At 48.9% G+C, this 27,693-nt stretch overlaps 1 protein-coding gene and 2 long non-coding RNA genes across 12 annotated transcripts; 1 reads left to right on the forward strand and 2 right to left on the reverse strand.

Moving 5' to 3' along the window:
• Positions 1-1,225: 1,225 nt before the first annotated feature.
• On the reverse strand, positions 1,226-27,600 carry zgc:77880 (zf-DHHC domain-containing protein). 10 transcript variants are annotated; one of them, XR_005038678.1, is made up of 11 exons: positions 27,380-27,600; positions 26,495-26,583; positions 20,655-20,728; positions 18,537-18,649; positions 6,892-6,953; positions 3,730-3,850; positions 3,540-3,612; positions 2,181-2,340; positions 1,804-2,054; positions 1,619-1,755; positions 1,226-1,560 (listed from the first exon to the last, which is right to left on the reverse strand). XR_005038678.1 is itself a non-coding variant. In XM_036958351.1 (9 exons), the coding sequence occupies exons 1-9, from the start codon at positions 27,502-27,504 to the stop codon at positions 1,963-1,965; spliced, it is 909 nt and encodes a 302-aa protein (XP_036814246.1). In that variant the 5' UTR covers positions 27,505-27,600; the 3' UTR covers positions 1,567-1,962. The 10 variants fall into 10 exon arrangements, 1 of the variants encoding a protein (XP_036814246.1); XR_005038685.1 differs by having other exon boundaries at positions 1,226-1,577; positions 1,643-1,738; positions 1,780-2,054; XR_005038683.1 differs by having other exon boundaries at positions 1,619-1,738; positions 1,780-2,054.
• LOC118942970 lies at positions 21,111-21,706 on the forward strand. Its single transcript, XR_005038687.1, has 2 exons — positions 21,111-21,169; positions 21,511-21,706. It is a non-coding gene; the product is annotated as an uncharacterized LOC118942970 (long non-coding RNA).
• On the reverse strand, positions 22,632-24,615 carry LOC118942969. The gene is made up of 3 exons (XR_005038686.1): positions 24,403-24,615; positions 22,714-24,272; positions 22,632-22,646 (listed from the first exon to the last, which is right to left on the reverse strand). It is a non-coding gene; the product is annotated as an uncharacterized LOC118942969 (long non-coding RNA).
• Positions 27,601-27,693: the final 93 nt, after the last annotated feature.

A 27,693-nucleotide genomic window follows, 5' to 3' on the forward strand; every position in this document is an offset into this window, starting at 1 on the left:
TTTCAAACTACTTTTAAAAAGTATTTGAACCCCAGGTCTGATCTGTAAGGTAGGTAAAACGTTTAACCACAAACACACACAGGTAGAGATGGAAAGTAGTCTATATGAATAAATCATGTTCAGATTCATCTTCCCTCACAGTCAACAACCGAAGTGATTCCTTCACCGAGACAAATTCTGACTGTGTGTGTGGTAGTGTGTGTGGTTGTGGTAGTGGTAGTGTGTGTGGTAGTGTGTGGTAGTGGTAGTGTGTGTGGTAGTGGTAGTGTGTGTGGTAGTGTGTGTGGTATTGGTAGTGTGTGTGGTAGTGTGTGTGGTAGTGTGTGTGGTAGTGGTAGTGGTAGTGTGTGTGGTAGTGTGTGCGGTAGTGGTAGTGGTAGTGTGTGTGGTAGTGTGTGCGGTAGTGGTAGTGTGTGTGGTAGTGTGTGTGGTAGTGGTAGTGTGTGCGGTAGTGTGTGTGGTAGTGGTAGTGTGTGCGGTAGTGTGTGCGGTAGTGTGTGTGTGTGTGGTAGTGGTAGTGTGTGTGGTAGTGTGTGTGGTATTGGTAGTGTGTGTGGTAGTGTGTGCGGTATTGTGTGTGTGTGGTAGTGTGTGGTAGTGGTAGTGTGTGTGGTAGTGGTAGTGTGTGTGGTAGCGGTAGTGTGTGTGGTAGCGGTAGTGTGTGTGGTAGTGTGTGTGGTAGCGGTAGTGTGTGCGGTAGTGTGTGTGGTAGTGGTAGTGTGTGTGGTATTGGTAGTGTGTGTGGTGGTGTGTGTGGTAGTGGTAGTGTGTGTGGTAGTGGTAGTGTGTGTGGTAATGGTAGTGGTAGTGTGTGTGGTAGTGTGTGCGGTAGTGGTAGTGTGTGCGGTAGTGGTAGTGTGTGTGGTAGTGGTAGTGTGTGTGGTATTGGTAGTGTGTGTGGTAGTGTGTGCGGTAGTGTGTGCGGTAGTGGTAGTGTGTGCGGTAGTGTGTGTGTGTGGTAGTGGTAGTGTGTGTGGTAGCGGTAGTGTGTGCGGTAGTGTGTGTGTGTGGTAGTGGTAGTGGTAGTGTGTGTGGTAGTGTGTGTGGTAGCGGTAGTGTGTGTGGTAGTGTGTGTGGTAGCGGTAGTGGGTACGGTAGTGTGTGTGGTAGTGGGTGTGGTAGTGTGGTAGGTAGTGTGGTAGTGGGTGTGGTAGTGGTAGTGTGTGTGGTAGTGAGTGTGGTAGGTAGTGTGGTAGTGGGTGTGGTAGTGGTAGTGTGTGTGGTAGTGGGTGTGGTAGTGGGAGTGTGTGTGGTAGTGTGGTAGTGGGTGTGGTAGTGGTAGTGTGTGTGGTAGTGTGTGTGGTAGTGTGGTAGTGGGTGTGGTAGTGGTAGTGTGTGCGGTAGTGTGTGTAACAAGTCAGAATACATCAGTAGTATAATCAGTAATATCGTATCAAATACTGTAACCCTAACCTTCCCTCAACCCTAACCTTCCCTCAACCCTAACCTTCCCTCAACATCTAAAACTAACCTTCCCTCAACATCTAAAACTAACCTTCCCTCAACATCTAAAACTAACCTTCCCTCAACCCTAACCTTCCCTCAACATCTAAAACTAACCTTCCCTCAACCCTAACCTTCCCTCAACATCTAAAACTAACCTTCCCTCAACCCTAACCTTCCCTCAACATCTAAAACTAACCTTCCCTCAACATCTAAAACTAACCTTCCCTCAACATCTAAAACTAACCTTCCCTCAACATCTAAAACTAACCTTCCCTCAACATCTAAAACTAACCTTCCCTCAACCCTAACCTTCCCTCAACATCTAAAACTAACCTTCCCTCAACATCTAAAACTAACCTTCCCTCAACATTGTAACGAATTGCGATTAACTAAACGCCACGAATTAAATGAATCATTTGACAGCCCTAATTATATGATGGCCGTAACGTAACCACAACGTTGAAGGAATGTTAAAACGCTGTCGTCACAGAATGTTGTTTGAAGGTTGTGGGAACGTTACACATCATAATCCGGAACAGCCGAGTAGCTGATTCCACCGACGGTGGGGGGACTGGAATGTAGAGGGAACAGCCAACAGAACACCGACCCTGAGAGACGGGGGGGGGGGGGGGGGGGAGGAGAGACAGCGCTACTGTTAGAAATATGCTACTATATGTTAAATATTCTTTAAGACTGTGAGAAAAAAACCATGAACAGACGGTTGAACAACACACCTCTCCCGAAGACCTCTCTGAGCAGGGCTAGTTTGGGCTTGCGTGTGTGTGGGATGTGTGTCGGTGGCTCAGAGGTGCTGCTGGTGATCGATGTTCTGTCTTTCATCAGTCTGTTCCTCAAATGTTCTATAGGAGTTTCATCTGTTATAATGGACACCAACTGAGAGAGAGGAGGATGGAGAGAGAGGAGGATGGAGAGAGAGAGATGGAGAGAGGAGTATAGAGAGGATGGAGAGAGGAGTATGGAGAGAGAGAGGAGGATGGAGAGATGGAGATGAGAGAGAGGAGGATGGAGAGATGGCGATGAGAGAGAGAGGAGGATGGAGAGGGAGGATGGAGAGATGGAGATGAGAGAGAGAGGAGGATGGAGAGGGAGAGAGGAGGATGGAGAGAGAGAGATGGAGAGAGGAGTATAGAGAGGATGGAGATAGGAGTATGGAGAGAGAGAGGAGGATGGAGAGATGGAGATGAGAGAGAGGAGGATGGAGAGATGGCGATGAGAGAGAGAGGAGGATGGAGAGGGAGGATGGAGAGATGGAGATGAGAGAGAGAGAGGAGGATGGAGAGGGAGAGAGGAGGATGGAGAGAGAGAGAGAGGAGGATGGAGAGAGAGAGAGAGGAGGATGGAGAGAGAGAGAGAGGAGGATGGAGAGAGAGAGAGAGGAGGATGGAGAGAGAGAGAGAGGAGGATGGAGAGAGAGAGAGGAGGATGGAGAGAGAGAGAGAGAGGATGGAGAGAGAGAGAGGAGGATGGAGAGAGAGAGAGGATGGAGAGAGAGAGGAGGATGGAGAGAGAGAGGAGGATGGAGAGAGAGAGAGAGGAGGATGGAGAGAGAGAGAGAGGATGGAGAGAGAGAGAGAGGATGGAGAGAGAGAGAGAGAGGATGGAGAGAGAGAGAGAGAGAGAGGATGGAGAGAGAGGAGGATGGAGAGAGAGAGAGGAGGATGGAGAGAGAGAGAGGATGGAGAGAGAGAGAGGATGGAGAGAGAGAGAGGAGGATGGAGAGAGAGAGGAGGATGGAGAGAGGAGGATGGAGAGAGAGGAGGATGGAGAGAGAATTAAGTGATCAGGTTAAAACATAAACATGTCCCCAAAGTTTCAGGTCTGCCTCGTTAAAATTGGTCTTCTGAGGTCTCGTTAAAAGAGAACAGTTTCAGGTCTGCCTCGTTAAGAGAGAACAGTTTCAGGTCTGCCTCGTTAAGAGAGAACAGTTTCAGGTCTGCCTCGTTATAAGAGGTCTTCTGAGGTCTTTTCTGAATGCAAACAACACATTTAACCGAGACTTGACCATACCTGGTCGTAGAAGATGACCATGACGAACACTCCAAACAACACATTTAACCGAGACTTGACCATACCTGGTCGTAGAAGATGACCATGACGAACACTCCAAACAACACTGACTCAACCAGGAGAATGATGTAGTGAGCTCTGAGAAGGGGCAACAATGAAAAGACAGAATATACATCACAAAAATTATACTTGTACATCTCTATCCTCTCTATCCTCTCTATCCTCTCTATCATCTCTCTCTCGTCCTTCACTCACACAATCAGGTGTTTGCTGGGAGACTCCTCTCCTTCCTTCTCTCCTTCACCGTCTCTCTCGCTCCGTATTCTCCACACCCAGGCTGACACCACCAGAGCCATGGAGTAGAGACTGGCCATACCTGGAGAGAGACGGATGAGAGAGAGAGGGGGATGAGAGAGAGATATGAGAGAGAGAGAGGGATATGAGACGGAGAGATGAGAGAGAGAGAGGGATGAGAGAGAGAGATGGATGAGAAAGAAAGGGATGAGAGAGAGAGAGAGAGGGATATGAGAGAGAGAGAGAGGGATATGAGACGGAGAGATGAGAGGGAGGGATGAGAGAGGGAGGGATGAGAGGGAGGGATGAGAGAGGGAGGGATGAGAGAGAGATGAGAGAGATGGGAGAGAGAGGGATGGGACAGAGAGGGATGGGAGAGAGAGAGGGAAGAGAGATAGATGAGAGAGGGATGGGAGAGAGAGGGATGGGAGAGATATGAGAGAGGGATGAGAGACGGAGAGATGAGAGAGAGGGATGAGAGAGGGAGGGATGAGGGAGAGATGAGAGAGGGATGAGAGAGGGATGAGAGAGGGAAGAGAAAGCGAAGGATGAGAGAGAAATGAGAGAGGGAGGGATGAGAGAGGGAAGAGATAGATGAGAGAGAGATATGAAATAATAAATCAATCAGTGGAGGCTGTTGAAGGGAGGACGGCTCATAATAATGGATGGAAAGGTCTGACTGCTCAGAGATGCTTTGGGAAAATGGGTGACCAGTGTGTGTTTCAGGAGAACGGGGTTGTACCTGATCACAGGACATTACTTTATCAAATCTCCCCATTTGTTATGTAACTGTACATGATTTAGATACAAGTCCTTTCTTGAGTTTGGCTCTGGGACGTAACAACTGTTGAGATTGTGGAGGAAAAGAGTGTGTGTGTGTGTGTGTGTGTAAGAGTGTGTGTGTGTGTGTGTAAGAGTGTGTGTGTGTGTGTGTGTAAGAGTGTGTGTGTGTGTGTGTGTGTGTAAGAGTGTGTGTGTGTGTGTGTGTAAGAGTGTGTGTGTGTGTGTGTGTGTGTAAGAGTGTGTGTGTGTGTGTGTGTAAGAGTGTGTGTGTGTGTGTGTAAGAGTGTGTGTGTGTGTGTAAGAGTGTGTGTGTGTGTGTGTGTGTGTAAGAGTGTGTGTAAGAGTGTGTGTGTGTGTAAGAGTGTGTGTGTGTGTGTGTGTGTAAGAGTGTGTGTGTGTGTGTGTGTGTGTGTAAGAGTGTGTGTGTGTGTGTAAGAGTGTGTGTGCGTGTAAGAGTGTGTGTGTGTGTGTGTAAGAGTGTGTGTAAGAGTGTGTGTAAGAGTGTGTGTGTGTGTGTGTGTGTGTGTGTGTGTGTGTGTGTGTGTGTATGTGTGTCCCACAACTGTTGGGGGTAAAGATGTTAGGGACAATATTGGATGAACAATAATAATAATAGTAATTGTAATTGTCATTGTAATTGTTTGCTAAAATAATAATTGCTTGACAAAAAAACGTAACACAATCCTGGTTATACGCAATAATCATGTTTATGTTTATCATCATTATGTTAGCACAGCTGAAAACTGTTGTTGTGTGGAATTATGTCATACAAGCAGCTAACAACAATATATGGAAAAATCCCAAAATTACAACCAACTAAGAGGCAAGTGGAAGGGGGAGGAAGTAGGGAACGTGTCTGTCAGCATTAAAGACCATAATTGGTTAAAGAAAACTTAGATAAAAGATAAATAAATAGATAGAATAGAAGATAAATAAAAGTATGCCTGTTTAATTTAAAAGGACAAGACAAAATTGACAGAGGTGCCATATAGATTTTAAACTAGTTGGGAAGAGATCCAAGGTGGTTCACGAACTGATACGCAAAAATGAAGCCGGATTCAAAACTTAGAATCTTTCCATTTAAATTATTATACAAAATAATAAATATATTTTCATTTGCTTTAAACTTTTTTTGGTTACTACGTGATTCCATATGTGCCATTTCATAGTTTTGATTTCTTTACAATGTAGAAAATTGTAAAAAAAATATAAGAAAAACCCTTGAATGAGTCGTTGTGTCTTTTGACTGGTTCTGTATATATATATGTGCCCCAAAAAATATAATATAATAGTCATTTTCAACATTAACAATGTCTACACTGTATTTCTGATCAATTTGATGTTATTTTAAAATGGACAAAAAGTGTTTTTCTTTCAAAAACAAGGACATTTCTAAGTGACCCCAAACTTTTAAACGGTAGTGTACATATATAAATATATATATCCCCCCCCAAAAAAAATATATATGGGGGATTGGAAATGATACAATTACATTGATGGAAGCTACAATCTATCTGCAGTATCAAGGCTGATCCACCTTCATTTGGGAGGACGGGTTTGTGGTAATGGCTGGAACGGAGCGAACGGAATGGCATCGTGTCTTAGATGTATTAGATACGATTCCACTCCAGCCATTACCACAAGCCCGTCCTCCCAAATGTAGGTGCCACCAACCTCCTGTGTAAGCAATAGAGTAGAGTAGAGAGTAGAGAGTAGAGAGTAGAGAGCAGAGCAGAGTAGAGCAGAGTAGAGCAGAGTAGAGTAGAGTAGTATAGAGAGTATAGAGAGTAGAGAGTAGTATAGAGAGTAGAGAGTAGAGAGTAGAGAGTAGAGCAGAGCAGAGCAGAGCAGAGCAGAGCAGAGCAGAGCAGAGCAGAGCAGAGCAGAGCAGAGCAGAGCAGAGCAGAGCAGAGCAGAGCAGAGCAGAGCAGAGCAGAGCAGAGCAGAGCAGAGCAGAGCAGAGCAGAGCAGAGTAGAGTAGAGTAGAGTAGAGTAGAGCAGAGCAGAGCAGAGCAGAGCAGAGCAGAGCAGAGCAGAGCAGAGCAGAGCAGAGTAGAGTAGAGTAGAGTAGAGTAGAGTAGAGTAGAGTAGAGTAGAGTAGAGTAGAGTAGAGTAGAGTAGAGTAGAGTAGAGCAGAGCAGAGCAGAGCAGAGTAGAGTAGAGTAGAGTAGAGCAGAGCAGAGCAGAGCAGAGCAGAGCAGAGTAGAGTAGAGTAGAGCAGAGCAGAGCAGAGGAGAGTAGAGTAGAGTAGAGTAGAGTAGAGTAGAGTAGAGTAGAGTAGAGTAGAGTAGAGTAGAGTAGAGTAGAGTAGAGCAGAGCAGAGGAGAGTAGAGGACTCACCTGTATAGAAGAGAAACTGGATGAAGTACTTCTGGTTCAACTCTCCAACACAGTTATTGATCCTACAACACAACCACACACTATATTATAACGATAGAGGAGAGACAGAGGAGAGACAGAGAGAGGGGAGCCAGAGAGAGGAGAGACAGAGAGAGAGGAGAGACTGAGGAGAGACAGAGAGAGAGACAGAGGAGAGACTGAGGAGAGACAGAGAGAGGAGAGACAGAGAGAGAGGAGAGACTGAGGAGAGACAGAGGAGAGACAGAGGAGAGACAGAGGAGAGACAGAGAGAGAGACAGAGGAGAATGACAGAGATAGAAAGATAGGAGGGCTGGATGAGGAGGAGGAAGTTTACCAGGGACAGAGAGAGGTTGTAGGAGGAGCTGTAGAGTGACTAACCAGGGACAGAGAGAGGTTGTAGGAGGAGCTGTAGAGTGACTAACCAGGGACAGAGAGAGGTTGTAGGAGGAGCTGTAGAGTGACTAACCAGGGACAGAGAGAGGTTGTAGGAGGAGCTGTAGAGTGACTAACCAGGGACAGAGAGAGGTTGTAGGAGGAGCTGTAGAGTGACTAACCAGGGACAGAGAGAGGTTGTAGGAGGAGCTGTAGAGTGACTAACCAGGGACAGAGAGAGGTTGTAGGAGGAGCTGTAGAGTGACTAACCAGGGACAGAGAGGTTGTAGGAGGAGCTATAGAGTGACTAACCAGGGACAGAGAGAGGTTGTAGGAGGAGCTGTAGAGTGACTAACCAGGGACAGAGAGAGGTTGTAGGAGGAGCTGTAGAGTGACTAACCAGGGACAGAGAGAGGTTGTAGGAGGAGCTGTAGAGTGACTAACCAGGGACAGAGAGAGGTTGTAGGAGGAGCTGTAGAGTGACTAACCAGGGACAGAGAGAGGTTGTAGGAGGAGCTGTAGAGTGACTAACCAGGGACAGAGAGAGGTTGTAGGAGGAGCTGTAGAGTGACTAACCAGGGACAGAGAGGTTGTAGGAGGAGCTGTAGAGTGACTAACCAGGGACAGAGAGAGGTTGTAGGAGGAGCTGTAGAGTGACTAACCAGGGACAGAGAGAGGTTGTAGGAGGAGCTGTAGAGTGACTAACCAGGGACAGAGAGAGGTTGTAGGAGGGGCTGTAGAGTGACTAACCAGGGACAGAGAGAGGTTGTAGGAGGAGCTGTAGAGTGACTAACCAGGGACAGAGAGAGGTTGTAGGAGGAGCTGTAGAGTGACTAACCAGGGACAGAGAGAGGTTGTAGGAGGAGCTGTAGAGTGACTAACCAGGGACAGAGAGAGGTTGTAGGAGGAGCTGTAGAGTGACTAACCAGGGACAGAGAGAGGTTGTAGGAGGAGCTGTAGAGTGACTAACCAGGGACAGAGAGAGGTTGTAGGAGGAGCTGTAGAGTGACTAACCAGGGACAGAGAGAGGTTGTAGGAGGAGCTGTAGAGTGACTAACCAGGGACAGAGAGAGGTTGTAGGAGGAGCTGTAGAGTGACTAACCAGGGACAGAGAGAGGTTGTAGGAGGAGCTGTAGAGTGACTAACCAGGGACAGAGAGAGGTTGTAGGAGGAGCTGTAGAGTGACTAACCAGGGACAGAGAGAGGTTGTAGGAGGAGCTGTAGAGTGACTAACCAGGGACAGAGAGAGGTTGTAGGAGGAGCTGTAGAGTGACTAACCAGGGACAGAGAGAGGTTGTAGGAGGAGCTGTAGAGTGACTAACCAGGGACAGAGAGAGGTTGTAGGAGGAGCTGTAGAGTGACTAACCAGGGACAGAGAGAGGTTGTAGGAGGAGCTGTAGAGTGACTAACCAGGGACAGAGAGAGGTTGTAGGAGGAGCTGTAGAGTGACTAACCAGGGACAGAGAGAGGTTGTAGGAGGAGCTGTAGAGTGACTAACCAGGGACAGAGAGAGGTTGTAGGAGGAGCTGTAGAGTGACTAACCAGGGACAGAGAGAGGTTGAGTAGCTGTAGAGTGACTAACCAGGGACAGAGAGAGGTTGTAGGAGGAGCTGTAGAGTGACTAACCAGGGACAGAGAGAGGTTGTAGGAGGAGCTGTAGAGTGACTAACCAGGGACAGAGAGAGGTTGTAGGAGGAGCTGTAGAGTGACTAACCAGGGACAGAGAGAGGTTGTAGGAGGAGCTGTAGAGTGACTAACCAGGGACAGAGAGAGGTTGTAGGAGGAGCTGTAGAGTGACTAACCAGGGACAGAGAGAGGTTGTAGGAGGAGCTGTAGAGTGACTAACCAGGGACAGAGAGAGGTTGTAGGAGGAGCTGTAGAGTGACTAACCAGGGACAGAGAGAGGTTGTAGGAGGAGCTGTAGAGTGACTAACCAGGGACAGAGAGAGGTTGTAGGAGGAGCTGTAGAGTGACTAACCAGGGACAGAGAGAGGTTGTAGGAGGAGCTGTAGAGTGACTAACCAGGGACAGAGAGAGGTTGTAGGAGGAGCTGTAGAGTGACTAACCAGGGACAGAGAGAGGTTGTAGGAGGAGCTGTAGAGTGACTAACCAGGGACAGAGAGAGGTTGTAGGAGGAGCTGTAGAGTGACTAACCAGGGACAGAGAGAGGTTGTAGGAGGAGCTGTAGAGTGACTAACCAGGGACAGAGAGAGGTTGTAGGAGGAGCTGTAGAGTGACTAACCAGGGACAGAGAGAGGTTGTAGGAGGAGCTGTAGAGTGACTAACCAGGGACAGAGAGAGGTTGTAGGAGGAGCTGTAGAGTGACTAACCAGGGACAGAGAGAGGTTGTAGGAGGAGCTGTAGAGTGACTAACCAGGGACAGAGAGAGGTTGTAGGAGGAGCTGTAGAGTGACTAACCAGGGACAGAGAGGTTGTAGGAGGAGCTGTAGAGTGACTAACCAGGGACAGAGAGAGGTTGAGGAGCTGTAGAGTGACTGACCAGGGACAGAGAGAGGTTGTAGGAGGAGCTGTAGAGTTACTAACCAGGGACAGAGAGAGGTTGTAGGAGGAGCTGTAGAGTGACTAACCAGGGACAGAGAGAGGTTGTAGGAGGAGCTGTAGAGTGACTAACCAGGGACAGAGAGAGGTTGTAGGAGGAGCTGTAGAGTTACTAACCAGGGACAGAGAGAGGTTGTAGGAGGAGCTGTAGAGTGACTAACCAGGGACAGAGAGAGGTTGTAGGAGGAGCTGTAGAGTTACTAACCAGGGACAGAGAGAGGTTGTAGGAGGAGCTGTAGAGTTACTAACCAGGGACAGGGAGAGGTTGAGGAGCTGTAGAGTGACTAACCAGGGACAGTGAGAGGTTGTAGGAGGAGCTGTAGAGTGACTAACCAGGGACAGAGAGAGGTTGAGGAGCTGTAGAGTTACTAACCAGGGACAGAGAGAGGTTGTAGGAGGAGCTGTAGAGTGACTAACCAGGGACAGAGAGAGGTTGTAGGAGGAGCTGTAGAGTGACTAACCAGGGACAGAGAGAGGTTGTAGGAGGAGCTGTAGAGTGACTAACCAGGGACAGAGAGAGGTTTTAGGAGGAGCTGTAGAGTTACTAACCAGGGACAGAGAGAGGTTGAGGAGCTGTAGAGTGACTAACCAGGGACAGAGAGAGGTTGAGGAGCTGTAGAGTGACTAACCAGGGACAGTGAGAGGTTGTAGGAGGAGCTGTAGAGTGACTAACCAGGGACAGAGAGAGGTTGAGGAGCTGTAGAGTTACTAACCAGGGACAGAGAGAGGTTGTAGGAGGAGCTGTAGCGTTACTAACCAGGGACAGAGAGAGGTTGTAGGAGGAGCTGTAGAGTGACTAACCAGGGACAGAGAGAGGTTGTAGGAGGAGCTGTAGAGTGACTAACCAGGGACAGAGAGAGGTTGTAGGAGGAGCTGTAGAGTGACTAACCAGGGACAGAGAGAGGTTGTAGGAGGAGCTGTAGAGTGACTAACCAGGGACAGAGAGAGGTTGTAGGAGGAGCTGTAGAGTGACTAACCAGGGACAGAGAGAGGTTGTAGGAGGAGCTGTAGCGTTACTAACCAGGGACAGAGAGAGGTTGTAGGAGGAGCTGTAGAATGACTAACCAGGGACAGAGAGAGGTTGTAGGAGGAGCTGTAGAGTGACTAACCAGGGACAGAGAGAGGTTGTAGGAGGAGCTGTAGCGTTACTAACCAGGGACAGAGAGAGGTTGTAGGAGGAGCTGTAGCGTTACTAACCAGGGACAGAGAGAGGTTGTAGGAGGAGCTGTAGAGTGACTAACCAGGGACAGAGAGAGGTTGTAGGAGGAGCTGTAGAGTGACTAACCAGGGACAGAGAGAGGTTGTAGGAGGAGCTGTAGAGTTACTAACCAGGGACAGAGAGAGGTTGTAGGAGGAGCTGTAGAGTGACTAACCAGGGACAGAGAGAGGTTGTAGGAGGAGCTGTAGAGTGACTAACCAGGGACAGAGAGAGGTTGTAGGAGGAGCTGTAGAGTGACTAACCAGGGACAGAGAGAGGTTGTAGGAGGAGCTGTAGAGTGACTAACCAGGGACAGAGAGAGGTTGTAGGAGGAGCTGTAGAGTGACTAACCAGGGACAGAGAGAGGTTGTAGGAGGAGCTGTAGAGTGACTAACCAGGGACAGAGAGAGGTTGTAGGAGGAGCTGTAGAGTGACTAACCAGGGACAGAGAGAGGTTGTAGGAGCAGCTGTAGAGTGACTAACCAGGGACAGAGAGAGGTTGTAGGAGGAGCTGTAGAGTGACTAACCAGGGACAGAGAGAGGTTGTAGGAGGAGCTGTAGAGTGACTAACCAGGGACAGAGAGAGGTTGTAGGAGGAGCTGTAGAGTGACTAACCAGGGACAGAGAGAGGTTGTAGGAGGAGCTGTAGAGTGACTAACCAGGGACAGAGAGAGGTTGTAGGAGGAGCTGTAGAGTGACTAACCAGGGACAGAGAGGTTGTAGGAGGAGCTGTAGAGTGACTAACCAGGGACAGAGAGAGGTTGTAGGAGGAGCTGTAGAGTGACTAACCAGGGACAGAGAGAGGTTGTAGGAGGAGCTGTAGAGTTACTAACCAGGGACAGAGAGAGGTTGTAGGAGGGGCTGTAGAGTGACTAACCAGGGACAGAGAGAGGTTGTAGGAGGAGCTGTAGAGTGACTAACCAGGGACAGAGAGAGGTTGTAGGAGGAGCTGTAGAGTGACTAACCAGGGACAGAGAGAGGTTGAGTAGCTGTAGAGTGACTAACCAGGGACAGAGAGAGGTTGTAGGAGGAGCTGTAGAGTGACTAACCAGGGACAGAGAGAGGTTGTAGGAGGAGCTGTAGAGTGACTAACCAGGGACAGAGAGAGGTTGTAGGAGGAGCTGTAGAGTGACTAACCAGGGACAGAGAGAGGTTGTAGGAGGAGCTGTAGAGTGACTAACCAGGGACAGAGAGAGGTTGTAGGAGGAGCTGTAGAGTGACTAACCAGGGACAGAGAGAGGTTGTAGGAGGAGCTGTAGAGTGACTAACCAGGGACAGAGAGAGGTTGTAGGAGGAGCTGTAGAGTGACTAACCAGGGACAGAGAGAGGTTGTAGGAGGAGCTGTAGAGTGACTAACCAGGGACAGAGAGAGGTTGTAGGAGGAGCTGTAGAGTGACTAACCAGGGACAGAGAGAGGTTGTAGGAGGAGCTGTAGAGTTACTAACCAGGGACAGAGAGAGGTTGTAGGAGGGGCTGTAGAGTGACTAACCAGGGACAGAGAGAGGTTGTAGGAGGAGCTGTAGAGTGACTAACCAGGGACAGGGAGAGGTTGTAGGAGGAGCTGTAGAGTGACTAACCAGGGACAGAGAGAGGTTGAGTAGCTGTAGAGTGACTAACCAGGGACAGAGAGAGGTTGTAGGAGGAGCTGTAGAGTGACTAACCAGGGACAGAGAGAGGTTGTAGGAGGAGCTGTAGAGTGACTAACCAGGGACAGAGAGAGGTTGTAGGAGGAGCTGTAGAGTGACTAACCAGGGACAGAGAGAGGTTGAGGAGCTGTAGAGTGACTAACCAGGGACAGAGAGAGGTTGTAGGAGGAGCTGTAGAGTGACTAACCAGGGACAGAGAGAGGTTGAGGAGCTGTAGAGTGACTAACCAGGGACAGAGAGAGGTTGTAGGAGGAGCTGTAGAGTGACTAACCAGGGACAGAGAGAGGTTGTAGGAGGAGCTGTAGAGTTACTAACCAGGGACAGAGAGAGGTTGTAGGAGGAGCTGTAGAGTGACTAACCAGGGACAGAGAGAGGTTGTAGGAGGAGCTGTAGAGTGACTAACCAGGGACAGAGAGAGGTTGTAGGAGGAGCTGTAGAGTGACTAACCAGGGACAGAGAGAGGTTGTAGGAGGAGCTGTAGAGTGACTAACCAGGGACAGAGAGAGGTTGTAGGAGGAGCTGTAGAGTGACTAACCAGGGACAGAGAGAGGTTGTAGGAGGAGCTGTAGAGTGACTAACCAGGGACAGAGAGAGGTTGTAGGAGGAGCTGTAGAGTGACTAACCAGGGACAGAGAGAGGTTGAGGAGCTGTAGAGTGACTAACCAGGGACAGAGAGAGGTTGTAGGAGGAGCTGTAGAGTGACTAACCAGGGACAGAGAGAGGTTGTAGGAGGAGCTGTAGAGTGACTAACCAGGGACAGTGAGAGGTTGAGGAGCTGTAGAGTTACTAACCAGGGACAGAGAGAGGTTGAGGAGCTGTAGCGTTACTAACCAGGGACAGAGAGAGGTTGAGGAGCTGTAGAGTGACTAACCAGGGACAGAGAGAGGTTGAGGAGCTGTAGAGTTACTAACCAGGGACAGAGAGAGGTTGTAGGAGGAGCTGTAGAGTGACTAACCAGGGACAGAGAGAGGTTGTAGGAGGAGCTGTAGAGTGACTAACCAGGGACAGAGAGAGGTTGTAGGAGGAGCTGTAGAGTGACTAACCAGGGACAGAGAGAGGTTGTAGGAGGAGCTGTAGAGTGACTAACCAGGGACAGAGAGAGGTTGTAGGAGGAGCTGTAGCGTTACTAACCAGGGACAGAGAGAGGTTGAGGAGCTGTAGAGTGACTAACCAGGGACAGAGAGAGGTTGAGGAGCTGTAGAGTGACTAACCAGGGACAGAGAGAGGTTGTAGGAGGAGCTGTAGAGTGACTAACCAGGGACAGAGAGAGGTTGAGGAGCTGTAGAGTGACTAACCAGGGACAGTGAGAGGTTGAGGAGCTGTAGAGTGACTAACCAGGGACAGAGAGAGGTTGAGGAGCTGTAGCGTTACTAACCAGGGACAGAGAGAGGTTGAGGAGCTGTAGAGTGACTAACCAGGGACAGAGAGAGGTTGAGGAGCTGTAGAGTGACTAACCAGGGACAGAGAGAGGTTGTAGGAGGAGCTGTAGCGTTACTAACCAGGGACAGAGAGAGGTTGAGGAGCTGTAGAGTGACTAACCAGGGACAGAGAGAGGTTGAGGAGCTGTAGAGTGACTAACCAGGGACAGAGAGAGGTTGTAGGAGGAGCTGTAGAGTGACTAACCAGGGACAGAGAGAGGTTGAGGAGCTGTAGAGTGACTAACCAGGGACAGTGAGAGGTTGAGGAGCTGTAGAGTGACTAACCAGGGACAGAGAGAGGTTGAGGAGCTGTAGAGTGACTAACCAGGGACAGAGAGAGGTTGAGGAGCTGTAGAGTGACTAACCAGGGACAGAGAGAGGTTGTAGGAGGAGCTGTAGAGTGACTAACCAGGGACAGAGAGAGGTTGAGGAGCTGTAGAGTGACTAACCAGGGACAGTGTGAGGTTGAGGAGCTGTAGAGTGACTAACCAGGGACAGAGAGAGGTTGAGGAGCTGTAGAGTGACTAACCAGGGACAGAGAGAGGTTGAGGAGCTGTAGCGTTACTAACCAGGGACAGAGAGAGGTTGTAGGAGGAGCTGTAGAGTGACTAACCAGGGACAGAGAGAGGTTGAGGAGCTGTAGAGTGACTAACCAGGGACAGAGAGAGGTTGAGGAGCTGTAGAGTGACTAACCAGGGACAGAGAGAGGTTGAGGAGCTGTAGAGTGACTAACCAGGGACAGAGAGAGGTTGTAGGAGGAGCTGTAGAGTGACTAACCAGGGACAGAGAGAGGTTGTAGGAGGAGCTGTAGAGTGACTAACCAGGGACAGAGAGAGGTTGTAGGAGGAGCTGTAGAGTGACTAACCAGGGACAGAGAGAGGTTGTAGGAGGAGCTGTAGAGTTACTAACCAGGGACAGAGAGAGGTTGAGGAGCTGTAGAGTGACTAACCAGGGACAGTGAGAGGTTGAGGAGCTGTAGAGTGACTAACCAGGGACAGAGAGAGGTTGAGGAGCTGTAGAGTGACTAACCAGGGACAGAGAGAGGTTGAGGAGCTGTAGAGTGACTAACCAGGGACAGAGAGAGGTTGTAGGAGGAGCTGTAGAGTGACTAACCAGGGACAGAGAGAGGTTGAGGAGCTGTAGCGTTACTAACCAGGGACAGAGAGAGGTTGTAGGAGGAGCTGTAGAGTGACTAACCAGGGACAGAGAGAGGTTGTAGGAGGAGCTGTAGAGTGACTAACCAGGGACAGAGAGAGGTTGAGGAGCTGTAGAGTGACTAACCAGGGACAGAGAGAGGTTGAGGAGCTGTAGAGTGACTAACCAGGGACAGAGAGAGGTTGAGGAGCTGTAGAGTGACTAACCAGGGACAGTGAGAGGTTGAGGAGCTGTAGAGTTACTAACCAGGGACAGAGAGAGGTTGAGGAGCTGTAGCGTTACTAACCAGGGACAGAGAGAGGTTGAGGAGCTGTAGAGTGACTAACCAGGGACAGAGAGAGGTTGAGGAGCTGTAGAGTTACTAACCAGGGACAGAGAGAGGTTGTAGGAGGAGCTGTAGAGTGACTAACCAGGGACAGAGAGAGGTTGTAGGAGGAGCTGTAGAGTGACTAACCAGGGACAGAGAGAGGTTGTAGGAGGAGCTGTAGAGTGACTAACCAGGGACAGAGAGAGGTTGTAGGAGGAGCTGTAGAGTGACTAACCAGGGACAGAGAGAGGTTGTAGGAGGAGCTGTAGCGTTACTAACCAGGGACAGAGAGAGGTTGAGGAGCTGTAGAGTGACTAACCAGGGACAGAGAGAGGTTGAGGAGCTGTAGAGTGACTAACCAGGGACAGAGAGAGGTTGTAGGAGGAGCTGTAGAGTGACTAACCAGGGACAGAGAGAGGTTGAGGAGCTGTAGAGTGACTAACCAGGGACAGTGAGAGGTTGAGGAGCTGTAGAGTGACTAACCAGGGACAGAGAGAGGTTGAGGAGCTGTAGCGTTACTAACCAGGGACAGAGAGAGGTTGAGGAGCTGTAGAGTGACTAACCAGGGACAGAGAGAGGTTGAGGAGCTGTAGAGTGACTAACCAGGGACAGAGAGAGGTTGTAGGAGGAGCTGTAGCGTTACTAACCAGGGACAGAGAGAGGTTGAGGAGCTGTAGAGTGACTAACCAGGGACAGAGAGAGGTTGAGGAGCTGTAGAGTGACTAACCAGGGACAGAGAGAGGTTGTAGGAGGAGCTGTAGAGTGACTAACCAGGGACAGAGAGAGGTTGAGGAGCTGTAGAGTGACTAACCAGGGACAGTGAGAGGTTGAGGAGCTGTAGAGTGACTAACCAGGGACAGAGAGAGGTTGAGGAGCTGTAGAGTGACTAACCAGGGACAGTGTGAGGTTGAGGAGCTGTAGAGTGACTAACCAGGGACAGAGAGAGGTTGAGGAGCTGTAGAGTGACTAACCAGGGACAGAGAGAGGTTGAGGAGCTGTAGCGTTACTAACCAGGGACAGAGAGAGGTTGTAGGAGGAGCTGTAGAGTGACTAACCAGGGACAGAGAGAGGTTGAGGAGCTGTAGAGTGACTAACCAGGGACAGAGAGAGGTTGAGGAGCTGTAGAGTGACTAACCAGGGACAGAGAGAGGTTGAGGAGCTGTAGAGTGACTAACCAGGGACAGAGAGAGGTTGTAGGAGGAGCTGTAGAGTGACTAACCAGGGACAGAGAGAGGTTGTAGGAGGAGCTGTAGAGTGACTAACCAGGGACAGAGAGAGGTTGTAGGAGGAGCTGTAGAGTGACTAACCAGGGACAGAGAGAGGTTGTAGGAGGAGCTGTAGAGTTACTAACCAGGGACAGAGAGAGGTTGAGGAGCTGTAGAGTGACTAACCAGGGACAGTGAGAGGTTGAGGAGCTGTAGAGTGACTAACCAGGGACAGAGAGAGGTTGAGGAGCTGTAGAGTGACTAACCAGGGACAGAGAGAGGTTGAGGAGCTGTAGAGTGACTAACCAGGGACAGAGAGAGGTTGTAGGAGGAGCTGTAGAGTGACTAACCAGGGACAGAGAGAGGTTGAGGAGCTGTAGCGTTACTAACCAGGGACAGAGAGAGGTTGTAGGAGGAGCTGTAGAGTGACTAACCAGGGACAGAGAGAGGTTGTAGGAGGAGCTGTAGAGTGACTAACCAGGGACAGAGAGAGGTTGAGGAGCTGTAGAGTGACTAACCAGGGACAGAGAGAGGTTGAGGAGCTGTAGAGTGACTAACCAGGGACAGAGAGAGGTTGAGGAGCTGTAGAGTGACTAACCAGGGACAGAGAGAGGTTGAGGAGCTGTAGAGTGACTAACCAGGGACAGTGAGAGGTTGAGGAGCTGTAGAGTGACTAACCAGGGACAGAGAGAGGTTGTAGGAGGAGCTGTAGAGTGACTAACCAGGGACAGAGAGAGGTTGTAGGAGGAGCTGTAGAGTGACTAACCAGGGACAGAGAGAGGTTGAGGAGCTGTAGAGTGACTAACCAGGGACAGAGAGAGGTTGAGGAGCTGTAGCGTTACTAACCAGGGACAGAGAGAGGTTGAGGAGCTGTAGAGTGACTAACCAGGGACAGAGAGAGGTTGAGGAGCTGTAGAGTGACTAACCAGGGACAGTGAGAGGTTGAGGAGCTGTAGAGTGACTAACCAGGGACAGAGAGAGGTTGAGGAGCTGTAGCGTTACTAACCAGGGACAGAGAGAGGTTGAGGAGCTGTAGAGTGACTAACCAGGGACAGAGAGAGGTTGAGGAGCTGTAGAGTGACTAACCAGGGACAGAGAGAGGTTGAGGAGCTGTAGCGTTACTAACCAGGGACAGAGAGAGGTTGAGGAGCTGTAGAGTGACTAACCAGGGACAGAGAGAGGTTGAGGAGCTGTAGAGTGACTAACCAGGGACAGAGAGAGGTTGTAGGAGGAGCTGTAGAGTTACTAACCAGGGACAGAGAGAGGTTGTAGGAGGAGCTGTAGAGTGACTAACCAGGGACAGAGAGAGGTTGTAGGAGGAGCTGTAGAGTTACTAACCAGGGACAGAGAGAGGTTGTAGGAGGAGCTGTAGAGTGACTAACCAGGGACAGAGAGAGGTTGTAGGAGGAGCTGTAGAGTTACTAACCAGGGACAGAGAGAGGTTGTAGGAGGAGCTGTAGAGTGACTAACCAGGGACAGAGAGGTTGTAGGAGGAGCTGTAGAGTGACTAACCAGGGACAGAGAGAGGTTGTAGGAGGAGCTGTAGAGTGACTAACCAGGGACAGAGAGAGGTTGTAGGAGGAGCTGTAGAGTGACTAACCAGGGACAGAGAGAGGTTGAGGAGCTGTAGAGTGACTAACCAGGGACAGTGAGAGGTTGAGGAGCTGTAGAGTGACTAACCAGGGACAGAGAGAGGTTGAGGAGCTGTAGAGTGACTAACCAGGGACAGAGAGAGGTTGTAGGAGGAACTGTAGAGTGACTAACCAGGGACAGTGGTGGTCCATGCGTCGTATGCATCGTTGACATACTCTACAGTGGTGAGCTCTGGGGGGGCGGTAGGTCTCACAACGACTACAAACAGTCCAGCCCTCACAACCCTGTAACACACAATATCACAGCAACAATATATTACACTACTGTGTGTGTGTGTGTCTGTGTGTCAGACTCTGCACAGCAACTAAATGGCAACTTAACGTTTCAAGCTACACAGTTCAGCCCCCACAACCCTGTAGGGAACACATAATGTCATAATACACCCCCACACATCATAGTGGAATAGACTAAACCGTAAGCTCAATGCACAGCTTGAAATCGCTCCCCTCGTGTCACCTGGCTAAAAGACATTTGTCACGTGTGTTTGTGAAGCAGAGGGTCCCTAGATCAGGCCTTTCTAAGGACGGTGTTCCCAGAAGGAAGCAGAGGGTCCATAGATCAGGCCTTTCTAAGGACGGTGTTCCTAGAAGGAAGCAGAGGGTCCCTAGATCAGGCCTTTCTAAGGACGGTGTTCCCAGAAGGAAGCAGAGGGTCCCTAGATCAGGCCTTTCTAAGGACGGTGTTCCCAGATAGGGAAGGAAGCAGAGGGTCCCTATTTCAGGCCTTTCGAAAGGACGGTGTTCCCAGAAGGAAGCAGAGGGTCCCTAGATCAGGCCTTTCTAAGGACGGTGTTCCCAGATAGGGAAGGAAGCAGAGGGTCCCTAGATCAGGCCTTTCTAAGGACGGTGTTCCCAGAAGGAAGCAGAGGGTCCCTAGATCAGGCCTTTCTAAGGACGGTGTTCCCAGAAGGAAGCAGAGGGTCCCTAGATCAGGCCTTTCTAAGGACGGTGTTCCCAGAAGGAAGCAGAGGGTCCCTAGATCAGGCCTTTCTAAGGACGGTGTTCCCAGAAGGAAGCAGAGGGTCCCTAGATCAGGCCTTTCTAAGGACGGTGTTCCCAGAAGGAAGCAGAGGGTCCCTAGATCAGGCCTTTCGAAAGGACGGTGTTCCCAGAAGGAAGCAGAGGGTCCCTAGATCAGGCCTTTCTAAGGACGGTGTTCCCAGATAGGGAAGGAAGCAGAGGGTCTCTAGATCAGTCCTTTCGAAAGGACGGTGTTCCCAGAAGGAAGCAGAGGGTCCCTAGATCAGGCCTTTCTAAGGACGGTGTTCCCAGATAGGGAAGGAAGCAGAGGGTCCCTAGATCAGGCCTTTCGAAAGGACGGCGTTCCCAGAAGGAAGCAGAGGGTCCCTAGATCAGGCCTTTCTAAGGACGGTGTTCCCAGATAGGGAAGGAAGCAGAGGGTCCCTAGATCAGGCCTTTCTAAGGACGGTGTTCCCAGAAGGAAGCAGAGGGTCCCTAGATCAGGCCTTTCTAAGGACGGTGTTCCCAGAAGGAAGCAGAGGGTCCCTAGATCAGGCCTTTCTAAGGACGGTGTTCCCAGAAGGAAGCAGAGGGTCCCTAGATCAGGCCTTTGTAAGGACGGTGTTCCCAGAAGGAAGCAGAGGGTTCCTAGATCAGGCCTTTCTAAGGACGGTGTTCCCAGAAGGAAGCAGAGGGTCCCTAGATCAGGCCTTTCTAAGGACGGTGTTCCCAGAAGGAAGCAGAGGGTCCCTAGATCAGGCCTTTCTAAGGACGGTGTTCCCAGAAGGAAGCAGAGGGTCTCTAGTTTAGGCCTTTCTAAGGACGGTGTTCCCAGAAGGAAGCAGAGGGTCCCTAGATCAGGCCTTTCTAAGGAAGGTGTTCCCAGAAGGAAGCAGAGGGTCCCTAGATCAAGCATTTCTAAGGATGGTGTTCCCAGAAGGAAGCAGAGGGTCCCTAGATCAGGCCTTTCTAAGGACGGTGTTCCCAGATAGGGAAGGAAGCAGAGGGTCCCTAGATCAGTCCTTTCTAAGGACGGTTTTCCCAGAAGGAAGCAGAGGGTCTCTAGATCAGGCCTTTCTAAGGACGGTATTCCCAGAAGGAAGCAGAGGGTCCCTAGATCAGTCCTTTCTAAGGACGGTGTTCCCAGAAGGAAGCAGAGGGTCTCTAGATCAGGCCTTTCTAAGGACGGTGTTCCCAGAAGGAAGCAGAGCTTCTAATTAAGCGCAGTGACATCCATCACACTAGTGCTGTGAGTATGTGTGTTACTCACCCTCTCATTCATGTGTGAATTCTGGGACCTCAGGTCAGAGAAGTCGATGGCCGTCTCTGGTAGGGGAACCATACCTGGAGGAGACACAGGTAGTCAAGTACACCTGAGTCACAACATATTATAAACCCACACCACACCAACCATACCTGGAGGACACACAGGTAGTCAAGTACACCTGAGTCACATCATATTATAAACCCACACCAACCACACCAACCATACCTGGAGGACACACAGGTAGTCAAGTACACCTGAGTCACAACATATTATAAACCCACACCACACCAACCATACCTGGAGGACACACAGGTAGTCAAGTACACCTGAGTCACATCATATTATAAACCCACACCAACCATACCTGGAGGACACACAGGTAGTCAAGTACACCTGAGTCACATCATATTATAAACCCACACCACACCAACCATACCTGGAGGACACACAGGTAGTCAAGTACACCTGAGTCACAACATATTATAAACCCACACCAACCATACCTGGAGGACACACAGGTAGTCAAGTACACCTGAGTCATAACATATTATAAACCCACACCAACCATACCTGGAGGAGACACAGGTAGTCAAGTACACCTGAGTCACAACATATTATAAACCCAGACCAACCATACTTGGAGGACACACAGGTAGTCAAGTACACCTGAGTCACAACATATTATAAACCCACACCACACCATACCTGGAGGACACACAGGTAGTCAAGTACACCTGAGTCACATCATATTATAAACCCACACCAACCATACCTGGAGGCCACACAGGTAGTCAAGTACACCTGAGTCACATCATATTATAAACCCACACCACACCAACCATACCTGGAGGAGACACAGGTAGTCAAGTACACCTGAGTCACAACATATTATAAACCCACACCAACCATACCTGGAGGAGACACAGGTAGTCAAGTACACCTGAGTCACAACATATTATAAACCCACACCAACCATACCTGGAGGAGACACAGGTAGTCAAGTACACCTGAGTCACATCATATTATAAACCCACACCAACCATACCTGGAGGAGACACAGGTAGTCAAGTACACCTGAGTCACAACATATTATAAACCCACACCACACCATACCTGGAGGACACACAGGTAGTCAAGTACACCTGAGTCACATCATATTATAAACCCACACCAACCATACCTGGAGGAGACACAGGTAGTCAAGTACACCTGAGTCACAACATATTATAAACCCACACCAACCACACCTGGAGGAGACACAGGTAGTCAAGTACACCTGAGTCACATCATATTATAAACCCACACCAACCATACCTGGAGGACACACAGGTAGTCAAGTACACCTGAGTCACAACATATTATAAACCCACACCAACCATACCTGGAGGACACACAGGTAGTCAAGTACACCTGAGTCACAACATATTATAAACCCACACCAACCATACCTGGAGGACACACAGGTAGTCAAGTACACCTGAGTCACAACATATTATAAACCCACACCAACCACACCTGGAGGAGACACAGGTAGTCAAGTACACCTGAGTCACATCATATTATAAACCCACACCAACCATACCTGGAGGACACACAGGTAGTCAAGTACACCTGAGTCACAACATATTATAAACCCACACCAACCACACCTGGAGGAGACACAGGTAGTCAAGTACACCTGAGTCACAACATATTATAAACCCACACCAACCACACCTGGAGGAGACACAGGTAGTCAAGTACACCTGAGTCACATCATATTATAAACCCACACCAACCATACCTGGAGGACACACAGGTAGTCAAGTACACCTGAGTCACAACATATTATAAACCCACACCACACCAACCATACCTGGAGGACACACAGGTAGTCAAGTACACCTGAGTCACAACATATTATAAACCCACACCGCACCATACCTGGAGGACACACAGGTAGTCAAGTACACCTGAGTCACATCATATTATAAACCCACACCACACCAACCATACCTGGAGAAGACACAGGTAGTCAAGTACACCTGAGTCACAACATATTATAAACCCACACCAACCATACCTGGAGGAGACACAGGTAGTCAAGTACACCTGAGTCACAACATATTATAAACCCACACCAACCATACCTGGAGGAGACACAGGTAGTCAAGTACACCTGAGTCACATCATATTATAAACCCACACCAACCATACCTGGAGGAGACACAGGTAGTCAAGTACACCTGAGTCACAACATATTATAAACCCACACCAACCATACCTGGAGGACACACAGGTAGTCAAGTACACCTGAGTCACAACATATTATAAACCCACAACAACCATACCTGGAGGAGACACAGGTAGTCAAGTACACCTGAGTCACAACATATTATAAACCCACACCACACCATACCTGGAGGACACACAGGCAGTCAAGTACACCTGAGTCACATCATATTATAAACCCCCACCAACCATACCTGGAGGACACACAGGTAGTCAAGTACACCTGAGTCACAACATATTATAAACCCACACCACACCAACCATACCTGGAGGACACACAGGTAGTCAAGTACACCTTAGTCACAACATATTATAAACCCACACCAACCATACCTGGAGGACACACAGGTAGTCAAGTACACCTGAGTCACATCATATTATAAACCCACACCAACCATACCTGGAGGAGACACAGGTAGTCAAGTACACCTGAGTCACAACATATTATAAACCCACACCAACCACACCTGGAGGAGACACAGGTAGTCAAGTACACCTGAGTCACATCATATTATAAACCCACACCAACCATACCTGGAGGACACACAGGTAGTCAAGTACACCTGAGTCACAACATATTATAAACCCACACCACACCAACCATACCTGGAGGACACACAGGTAGTCAAGTACACCTGAGTCACAACATATTATAAACCCACACCACACCATACCTGGAGGAGACACAGGTAGTCAAGTACACCTGAGTCACATCATATTATAAACCCACACCAACCATACCTGGAGGACACACAGGTAGTCAAGTACACCTGAGTCACATCATATTATAAACCCACACCAACCATACCTGGAGGAGACACAGGTAGTCAAGTACACCTGAGTCACAACATATTATAAACCCACACCAACCATACCTGGAGGACACACAGGTAGTCAAGTACACCTGAGTCACAACATATTATAAACCCACAACAACCATACCTGGAGGAGACACAGGTAGTCAAGTACACCTGAGTCACAACATATTATAAACCCACACCAAACCATACCTGGAGGACACACAGGCAGTCAAGTACACCTGAGTCACATCATATTATAAACCCCCACCAACCATACCTGGAGGACACACAGGTAGTCAAGTACACCTGAGTCACAACATATTATAAACCCACACCACACCAACCATACCTGGAGGACACACAGGTAGTCAAGTACACCTTAGTCACAACATATTATAAACCCACACCAACCATACCTGGAGGACACACAGGTAGTCAAGTACACCTGAGTCACATCATATTATAAACCCACACCAACCATACCTGGAGGAGACACAGGTAGTCAAGTACACCTGAGTCACAACATATTATAAACCCACACCAACCACACCTGGAGGAGACACAGGTAGTCAAGTACACCTGAGTCACATCATATTATAAACCCACACCAACCATACCTGGAGGACACACAGGTAGTCAAGTACACCTGAGTCACAACATATTATAAACCCACACCACACCAACCATACCTGGAGGACACACAGGTAGTCAAGTACACCTGAGTCACAACATATTATAAACCCACACCAACCATACCTGGAGGAGACACAGGTAGTCAAGTACACCTGAGTCACATCATATTATAAACCCACACCAACCATACCTGGAGGACACACAGGTAGTCAAGTACACCTGAGTCACAACATATTATAAACCCACACCAACCATACCTGGAGGACACACAGGTAGTCAAGTACACCTGAGTCACATCATATTATAAACCCACACCACACCATACCTGGAGGACACACAGGTAGTCAAGTACACCTGAGTCACAACATATTATAAACCCACACCAACCATACCTGGAGGACACACAGGTAGTCAAGTACACCTGAGTCACAACATATTATAAACCCACACCAACCATACCTGGAGGACACACAGGTAGTCAAGTACACCTGAGTCACATCATATTATAAACCCACACCACACCATACCTGGAGGACACACAGGTAGTCAAGTACACCTGAGTCACAACATATTATAAACCCACACCACACCAACCATACCTGGAGGACACACAGGTAGTCAAGTACACCTGAGTCACAACATATTATAAACCCACACCACACCATACCTGGAGGAGACACAGGTAGTCAAGTACACCTGAGTCACATCATATTATAAACCCACACCAACCATACCTGGAGGACACACAGGTAGTCAAGTACACCTGAGTCACAACATATTATAAACCCACACCAACCATACCTGGAGGACACACAGGTAGTCAAGTACACCTGAGTCACATCATATTATAAACCCACACCACACCATACCTGGAGGACACACAGGTAGTCAAGTACACCTGAGTCACAACATATTATAAACCCACACCAACCATACCTGGAGGACACACAGGTAGTCAAGTACACCTGAGTCACAACATATTATAAACCCACACCAACCATACCTGGAGGACACACAGGTAGTCAAGTACACCTGAGTCACATCATATTTCAAACCCACACCACACCACCCATACCTGGAGGAGACACAGGTAGTCAAGTACACCTGAGTCACAACATATTATAAACCCACACCAACCATACCTGGAGGACACACAGGAAGTCAAGTACACCTGAGTCACATCATATTATAAACCCACACCACACCATACCTGGAGGACACACAGGTAGTCAAGTACACCTGAGTCACAACATATTATAAACCCACACCACACCATACCTGGAGGAGACACTCAGGCATAATAAACAAAGGAAGCATGTGTGTTCAGTGAGTACACCAGATCAGAGGCATTAGGGATGACCAGGGATGTTCTCTGTTTAGTGAGTCCACCAGATCAGAGGCAGTAGGGATGACCAGGGATGTTCTCTGTTTAGTGAGTTCTCCAGATCAGAGGCAGTAGAGATGACCAGGGATGTTCTCTGTTTAGAGAGTCCTCCAGATCAGAGGGAGTAGGGATGACCAGGGACGTTCTTTGTTTAGTGAGTCCTCCAGATCAGAGGCAGTAGGGATGACCAGGGATGTTCTCTGTTTAGTGAGTTCTCCAGATCAGAGGCAGTAGGGATGACCAGGGATGTTCTCTGTTTAGTGAGTCCTCCAGATCAGAGGCAGTAGGGATGACCAGGGATGTTCTCTGTTTAGTGAGTCCTCCAGATCAGAGGCAGTAGGGATGACCAGGGTTGTTCTCTGTTTAGTGAGTCCTCCAGATCAGAGGCAGTAGGGATGACCAAGGATGTTCTCTTGATAAGTGTGTGAATCTGACTATTTTCCTTTCCTGCTAAGCATTCAAATGTAACAAGTACTTTTGGGTGTCAGGGGAAAATGTATGGAGTAAAAAATACATTATTTTCTTAAGGAATGGAGTGAATTAAAGTATTCAAAAATATGAATGGTAAAGTACAGATACCCCCAAAAACAACTTGAGTACGTTACACCACTGCACCAGATACACACAGGTACAGACAGAAGCCTTGCTAGACTGTAACACACCCCTATTGTCAAAAGAAAAACACTTTCTGGGTTAGTCTCGTCAGTTGGTAGTATTGTTTCCGTCTCTCACTCACACACACGGGCTGAACAAACCTGGGTCTGAGAAGACAGCTTTGGAGTGACAGGCCAGCAGCAGTAGTAGAATCAAGTTAAACACTGACCCATGTAGTGTACACCACACACTGAAAAGAGAGAGAGAGAGAGAGAGAGAAGAGAGAAGAGAGAGCAAAGAGAGAGGGAGAGAAGAGAGAGAGAAGAGACAGAAGAGAGAGAAGAGAGGGAGAGAAGAGAGGAGAGAGAGAGAAGAGACAGAAGAGAGAGAGGATAGTTGGAGAAAGAAGGAGCGGTGAGGAGGGGGAGAGAGAGTGAGAGTCAAGGGTGGAGACTGACAGCACCAAATGAATGAATGAGTGAACTAGCTAGCCAACTACACTGGCTTGTAGCACCAAACAAAGTATTTTACACTTTTCTCTAACTGCAGTAGAGAAGGGATGAAACGTTTATCCGGTTTGACTGGTTCGACAAGGATAGATTACAATTTGTGAGTTCACAGTAAACCCACACATTGGGCGAGTTCATTATGCATGGCCCGGTGCACTGGGTTTGCGCATTTTATACAGTTCCATTCCTAAAATGACATCCCTACCCACCCGGGGCAGCGGGCCATTTAAAACGAACTCTCAGTAGTGAAGCTCTGAGTGTCAACAACATTGTTTTGATGCTATCAAACTAGCCTTTCACTTTGTTCTTGTGTACTGTGCTCAAAGACTGACTTGGGAAAACGCGTTAACTACCTGGTCATAGTGAATGTACAGCCCCGCTACAGGTAACTAACTATAAGTAATGTAACGAAGCCGTTGTCAACATTGGATAATGATACAGAATACCTATACAAACAGCGAAGGTATGCTAACGTTAGCTATACAGACGCTAAGCCGTTTTTAAGCAGTTAGCGGAAGAAACACACGCAATACTTACCTTCCCGAGTAGGCAGGGATGAGGACATACTGAATGACCACATAATCGGCGTAAAAGACGCTGAAATAAGTTAGTATGAGACATATAAATCCACACGGGTCTCGCCTACAGCGTAGAAACGCCATCTTGGTTCCCCCGTCCGTCCCCCTCTTCCGGGTGACGTCAGGAGGGCGGGGACTAGGGGGAGAATCAAAATGCCATGTTCTCTCCCGACGGGGTTAACTGCGGTTACCATCCAACGTTAAAGGTGCATCACCGCCTCCGGATGGACGCGGTATTGAATAAGAACTGGGCTCCCGAGTGGCGCAGCGGTC

Source organism: Oncorhynchus mykiss, chromosome 21 (genome assembly GCF_013265735.2).
Source record: "Oncorhynchus mykiss isolate Arlee chromosome 21, USDA_OmykA_1.1, whole genome shotgun sequence".
In the NCBI taxonomy this organism is placed as follows: Eukaryota; Metazoa; Chordata; class Actinopteri; order Salmoniformes; family Salmonidae; genus Oncorhynchus; species Oncorhynchus mykiss.

Coding starts and splice junctions, on each gene's coding strand:
- zgc:77880 (XM_036958351.1), bottom strand. CDS start 27,504: ATGGCGTTTCTACGCTGTAGGCGAGACCCGTGTGGATTTATATGTCTC. Junction 26,584..27,379: donor ATCCCTGCCTACTCGGGAAG/GTAAGTATTGCG, acceptor CTCTCTTTTCAG/TGTGTGGTGTACACTACATG. Junction 2,055..2,180: donor CAGAGAGGTCTTCGGGAGAG/GTGTGTTGTTCA, acceptor CCCGTCTCTCAG/GGTCGGTGTTCTGTTGGCTG.